The 6,741-nt window shown below is 51.7% G+C and overlaps 1 protein-coding gene across 1 annotated transcript; it reads right to left on the bottom strand.

Annotated features, from left to right (window-relative positions):
• Nucleotides 1–1,906: 1,906 nt before the first annotated feature.
• On the bottom strand, nt 1,907–6,643 carry MED9 (mediator complex subunit 9). Its single transcript, XM_069810398.1, has 2 exons — nt 6,395–6,643; nt 1,907–2,724 (listed from the first exon to the last, which is right to left on the bottom strand). Exons 1-2 carry the CDS (start codon nt 6,556–6,558, stop codon nt 2,508–2,510), a joined length of 381 nt encoding a protein of 126 aa, XP_069666499.1. The 5' UTR covers nt 6,559–6,643; the 3' UTR covers nt 1,907–2,507.
• Nucleotides 6,644–6,741: the final 98 nt, after the last annotated feature.

The raw sequence follows: 6,741 nt of genomic DNA, 5'->3' as shown, positions 1-6,741 counted from the left end.
CATCTGCAGGTTTGCCTTTGCTTCCTCGCCCTGCCCTATAGCAAAACCAACTCCTGTTAAACCAAGACCTGAGCCCAACTCCGAGGTGCTAAAAACAGCCTCTCGACTCAATCCCTTTATTACCCCATTTTCTCCGACTCCCAGTGCAAAGGTTTCCGCCTCTGCAAGCAGCCAATTTCTTGCCACACGGGGTAACGAGGGGCCATGCAGAGAGTTAGTTACTCAAACGGGTCACCGAGCCAGGACTCTTTCCTCACTTCACTAATGCCAAGTGACGATCCTGCCAGCCCCATGACACTCCAGGCATTGGCATGTCATTCACCACAGTAACCGAGCAAACTGACATCACTTTGTTATAAAGAGCTGATTGTATTTTGTGCTTTTTCCCGATTAACTAAGCACATTTTAATGATGTCAACAGAGAGTGATTCATTCGTGCCCCATCCGGGATATTGTTTTTATTTTGCAATATGAGTAAAGGAAGTACTTTGCTCAAAAGGTCACCTTTGCATCTGATGGTTTTTAATCTCTTCCTAATAACAAGTCACAGTAACCATTGCTAGAAGCGAAAGGGAAAGGGAAAAGCTCTTCAAAGAACAGCTCTCCCTGGCTCCAGCTTCTGTTTCAGTTCATTTTCAGCCCCCATTCCCCCTGCAAGTGGCAGAACAAATCTACGTTTAATAGATATTAATGACAAAAAATTCTATCGAAGCCACAAAACTAAGGTGGGTAAGTGAGACTGCAATCTACTGCTTCAGTTCCGTTTGAAACTTGGATTCACGTTGACAGAGTTAACTTGTTCCTGTGCTAAGTGCCAGACATTTCTTTGGAAACATGTTTCTTCCAGCTTCACATATGCCCCGATTTCACAGGAACAGCAACTGGCAAAAAAACCGGAAACCACCGTCCAGGCATGAGACACAAGAATTTATTGAGCCAGGACAGGGAATGGCTGGCAGAAAGGCAAGTTTCAGTAATAAAAAGAGCGTACATTGTGCTTTATTTATCTTGGTGTTCTGCTTTACTCACAGTTTACACACTGGCACCTTCCCAAAGAAAGTACTAGTAAAGCATTCCAGCGGGAACAGAGTAATCTCTACGCTATAGGTGAGTCGCAACCATCCCAGCTCCCAACGAGCAGAATTAGTTGCCTCTTGGTTTAGGAAAGGAAAATCCTACTCAAACAGACCTTGCTTCTCTTCTTTTGAAGGCATGAGTGCTACCTGCCCTTGGATGCTGGTTCTCAATGGATATGGTATTTCACTAGCTGGTTTTTTACCTCTTCCACTGCTGACCTGCACCATCTTTCAGCATAATTCAGAGCACCGTGAGATTCAAGGTCCCGTCACATCTCTGTTAGTTGGCCAGACGCAGTGCTGCTTACCAGGTTGTCATCAGCCACCGTTACAGCTAACAGCAGGGGAACAGAGGGCAGGGAGCCCTGGGATCCGTCTGAATGCGATACAACATTCAAGAGCTTTCCATCAGCCGCTGGCAAATGTTCAAGCCGCTCAAATGCTCGTGTTTGCGGGAAGCCCCTGGAGCACTTCGGATGCGGAACTTACCCATCCTGTTGAGCCTGACTTGTGTCACGGATGGAATAACTAAAAGCTCTTGTCATTTATGTCCTTTGTTTTGATTCTGCTTGCCCTTCCTCTGCTTTAAAAGAGCAAGATGCCCAATGTACTGCCTACAAGCTGCACTCACCCAAGGAGATTTACGCACCCAAAGCCTACCAAAATCCATTCCCCTGGCAGTCTCTGCTTTGCTCTCCCAAGTCACCCTGCTTCCAAAAAAGTGAGATAAAGACAGAGGAGCTGGGCCCAGGCTACACACATCCTCCGTGCTGCCAAAGCCCTGCCCCAGCTCAGCCCACATCCACTCAGTGAACACACAAGAGGGGCAGTTTGGAATTTCTAAGTCTTTACTTGACTCATCTCAGACACAACCATCACTTGTTTAAAAAAAGAGAAATACAGAAGTAATTGAAAGCCATCATTCCTCTTTTGACACACAGAGACTGGAAAGTGCCCCAGAGACCCCTCCCAGGCGCAGGGCCAAACAGCTCACCCTTCCTTCTTACGCTCCCTTCTGATGTTTGGCCAGTTTTAAGTGAAAAAAAAATGCAGAAAATGCCCCCTTTTTCTTGTTGAAGTTAACCAGCAGGTACTTTGACCCTTAGTGAGGAGAAAATACAATGTCTCCACCTTGCTTGAATGTAAAAAAAAACCCAACCACCCCACCCCAAGAGAAAAACAGAAGAGATACATATATAAATGCACAGTCCTACAGCAGATCAAAGCGAATGTACTGCTGTAATCATCATGTGTGAAGCACACAGTGTTCTGGTTCGGCGTCACATGCCTGCGATCCACACAGACACAACTTCAGAGCAAGGCGATCAAAAAAGCACAGAAGAAAGAAAAGTAAACTTCTGCCACCTTTTTCTCTCCTGTTCAGCCAGAAGAAGAGGTATCTCGGATGTGGACAGCAGACCTGCATCCTTCCTACTCCTTGGGGATTTCAAACATGCAAAGGCTCTTGTACTTCTGCAGCAGTTCATTTTTGGTCCGGACCTGCTCCCGCAGGTTCTGCAGCTGCTGCTGCTGCTGCTCTGGGCTCACACCGATGCCAGGCATGGAGCTGATCAGCTTCCTCATCTCCTGGAACTTGTTCTTGAGCTCATTCAGCACCTGATGAACATCCTGGCTGTCCTTGTCCATGCTGCAGAGAAGAGAAAACGGAGACACTATTCAGTTCTCCTATTGGAAAGTGAACAACCTGCTGGGGCGACTGTCATTTCCAGTGCAACTAGAGCTTAAACTGGAATCCAGTGGGAAACTTTTGCTCTTGGTATCTACCTACGCACACCTAATTCACCTATATCAATAAAATGGACACAGATAGATACACAGACTGGGTAGCCTCTGGGGCAAACTGGTTTCCTGCTAATTTCCAGCACACAATCCAGTTGCCTCAGGACCCATCAATTGGGTTAGGAGCTGGTCTGCAGCTTTAAAACTTTACCATGGAGCAGGCTAAATTCTCCCTCTGTTTCAACTCCCATATCTCTCTTTGGGGAAGGTAGGATTACATACATATGTTGTGTGTAGGCACCTGGAAAAAAAGATCTCAGTCTCACCCGTGACCTGTTGCTGCTGTAAGACAAAAAATCAATGCAGTCAAACAGCTTGACAGCGGAAAATAGAAACTGTTCCCCAAAGTATCAGAGAGTATCCAATGGCAGAGAAAATGGTACTTTGGAGCTTTAAAATGACTCTGTGGGGATATATACCTAATAAAAGAGAAGCAACAGCTTTTTTTTTTTTTTTTAAGAGCAGCACAATTGGTTCTGCGGCCAGCTCTGTGTTTTTCAAGGATCAGTGTTGTCTGAGGCAGCGTCTGCCCTCAAACCCTCGTTAGTATCTACCGCAGCTTTGTTAGCACCAGCAAGAAGTTTTAACGATTCCAGGCAAAAGCGAGTCCCCACTTCCAGGTTGCCTGTTAGTAACAAGAGCGGGATTCTAATGGTCTTTGTAAACTGGAGCCCGTTCAATAGCCAGACCTAAAAATAAATCCGCTTGGCAGGACCAGGGCAGAAAGGTGCTCAATTGTAACTTTGGGGAATCGTGACATGGCTGAGAGCAAAACTTTTAACCAGATGGTCTCCGTTCATTTCAAAAGCCTGTTGGAACAAAATATTCATTACTCCCTTCTAAATAAAACTGCAGCTGGTACTACAATGTATCCCCATTATGCAGGCATTCACGGTCAGGTCGGCAGTGGAAAAATACAGGCACACATACAACCCCATGGCACATCTGGGGAAGGATGGGTTGATACTGCCTTTAATCCACTATAGTTGCAGGCTGGCTTTGAGATGGACGTCCTCTTCGCTCCAGGTCTCCCTGAGTCTTGTTCCCTTCCCCACACATAGAGAACTGATGGCTGCCTGTCTGGCTGGTTGATCTAAAGGGGTAATTATTTCAGGTTTGGTGGGTTTTTTTTTTCTGATGGGTGCTTTTCCTCCTGGATCAAGCCACTGAAGTGACTCCTTCTTTGAGGGCATTGACAGGCAGGGGTGAGGAGGTGTTGGAAGAGACTGCAGCTGCCTGCGGTAACACAGGATTCAACGCAACGTCCAACCACAGCCTGTGCTGACAGACTGCGCATAAGACCTGCCTTAAGGCACGGTGTTCTTCATTACACCAGCACAACCCCCCATCGGTGGAGCCACGAGCTGGGACCTCAGCAGCGATGCCATTTGACTGTACGAGGTTGAAAATATCAGCAAGCCCTACTTGGGAAAACTTTCTCCAGACCTGAACAACAGGAAAGAGCACGTGTCCCTGAATGTAAGCAAATTTACGCGATACATCCTCACTCCCGAGCACAGAGTCACCTTGGAGATGTGTCTTCACGGCTGAGTCAGTGTCAAAACAGCAGGGCTGGGCTCTGCGACTAGCAGCACATAGGATAATACATTTGCCATCTGTCAGAGACATGAGGCAACACATCCCACCACCTGCCTCTGTGGTCCTACCCATTTACAGCACTGTTCAGCGTACCTACGTCTGCTCAAGCCTCCCAGAAAATGCCGTGTGCGAAGCTGAGGGAGGTAGTTGGGTAGCGGGAATGAGTGGCTCAGCAGGACAGGACACAAGATATCCTCAGGACTGTCATCTGTGTGTCACCATGACCTGCTCAGTGACATATAGGAATCTGGGAGGTCTCAGCCCATGGCCACTGCCCACTTTGCTTATGTACATGCCTGCACTTGGCAAATGGGCTTAGCCTCACTTCTGTGGTCTGGCCAAATCAGGCAGGATCGAGGTTGGGTGCAACCGCCCACCCCCAGCACAACAGGGAAGCTGAGTGAAATCAGAGGGTTTGCACTCTCTCATCCATTCTGTATCTGGACCAGCGTGTCAGAGGTTTTCAGTCTCTCCTTGCCATGGGTAAGGCTGCAGAGCCACTAAGGGTGAACTTCGCTCACCTTTCAGACATGCTTGCTGCAAGTGAAACACCAGCAGGACACAAACCAGCTTCAGCTCCTAAATAAGCACACAGGGAAAGGGCAGCCAGGCCCACAGCCAGTGACAAGGGAATTCATGCTTCTCATCCTCTCTGCCTTACCCTGCACTGTGCCCAGGTGAGCACACGGAGCTTGCCTGGATGGATTTTCATGGCAGAGCCGTGCCCCTACTGGGACCTCAGACAAGCATCTCTGAAGGGGTTATCCTGGGCCAAAAACATCACAGTTCTCAGAACCCTTTTACCCCTACAGTACTTATCTTGAACTGGGAATAGAACAATTTAACCCATATCACTGCAGAAGCCATCCCCCTTTTTACAACTCCCCAGAAATGGGCTGCATTCCTGTCCCGGCACTGCCTGTACTTTCTGAAGCTGTTATCAGCCAAACAGTACAGTTATCTGCAGCAATAACCCAGCGCAAGTACAATGCTCCTGCTCCTGGGTGTTAATGGTGGGGCAGTGTACCTGGGCCATGGGAGCACGTGCACCGCCTGACTGACCCAAACAGCACCCAGATACCGGCACGACTCAGAGCGGAGATGCACTTGGGGCTGTGCCAGCTCCCTCTGACGCTCTTCCCAGGAACTCTAGCTAGGAGAAAAAGGGCAAAAGAGATGCTGGGAGGTTGGAGAGCATCACTAGAGGGGTGACCTCATTGCCCTGCCACCCATCTGGGGCACCCTGAGGATGTTGGTGGTTGGAAAGCATAATTAGAAGGAGGATCCCATTGCCCTGCTCCCCATCCAGGGCACCCCAGGGATGCTGGGGGCTGGAAAACATCACTAGAGGGGGATCCCATGGCCCCACTCCCTGTCCAGCGCACCCTGAGGGTGCTGAGGGTGGGAAAGCATCGTTAAAGAGGGGACCCCATAGCTCCGCTCCCCATTCAGGGCATGCCTGAGGATGCTGGGGGTGGGAGAGCACCGTTCGAGGGGGGACCCCCTTGCTCTGCACCCTGAGGATGCTGGGGGCTGGAAAACATTAGAGGGGGATCCCATTGCCCTGCTCCCTGTTCAGGGCACCCTGAGGGTGCTGAGGGTGGGAAAGCATCGTTAAAGGCGGGGACCCCATTGTCCTGCTCCCTATCCAGGGCATGCCTGCGGATGCTGGGGGTGGGAGAGCACCGTTCGAGGGGGGACCCCCTTGCCCTGCACCCTGGGGATGTTGGGCACCCCGAGACCCAGACAGCATCCTTAGAGGGGGGTGGCTGGAGCAGGGACGAGGTGCCCGGCCCGGCCCCGGTGCAGGGCAGCTCCCGCGATGCGATGCCCAGGGGTTGGGGCGGGGAGGGGAGGGGTGGAAGGCCCGGTGCCGGCGGGGAGGGGGCAGGCCCGGTGCCGGCCGTGGCCGCCGTTACCATTTGATGATGTCGTGGACGAGCGGTAGGAAGGAGAACTCCTCCTGGGCGGGCGGCGGCGGCGGCAGCAGCGGCGGCGGCTTCTGCTCGGCGGGAGGTTCGGGCGGCGGCGGCGGCGGTGGCGGCTCCTCGGCGGAGCGGGCGGCGGCAACCCCCGAAGCCATGGCGGAGCCCGGCCGGAGGGAGACCGCGGCGCCGCGCAGTGACGGAGCCGAGCGGAGCGGGGCGGAGCTGGGCCGCGCCGCCCCGCCAGCCGCCGGCTCCCGCCTGGGCTGGGCCTGGGCCTGGGCCTGGGCCTGAGCTTGGGCCTAGGCCCGGGCCTGGGTTTGAGCTTGGGCCTAGGCCTG

The sequence above is a fragment of the Haliaeetus albicilla genome, chromosome 22, assembly GCF_947461875.1.
Source record: "Haliaeetus albicilla chromosome 22, bHalAlb1.1, whole genome shotgun sequence".
Lineage (NCBI taxonomy): Eukaryota > Metazoa > Chordata > Aves > Accipitriformes > Accipitridae > Haliaeetus > Haliaeetus albicilla.
The sequence above is the reverse complement of the archived record's forward strand: the minus strand, read 5'-3'. Positions and strand labels throughout refer to the sequence as shown.

Excerpts from the sequence above, each read along its gene's own strand:
- MED9 (XM_069810398.1), bottom strand. The coding sequence starts at position 6,558 with ATGGCTTCGGGGGTTGCCGCCGCCCGCTCCGCCGAGGAGCCGCCACCG. Across the intron at positions 2,725-6,394 it reads GTCCACGACATCATCAAATG|CATGGACAAGGACAGCCAGG; the intron begins GTAACGGCGGCC and ends TCTTCTCTGCAG.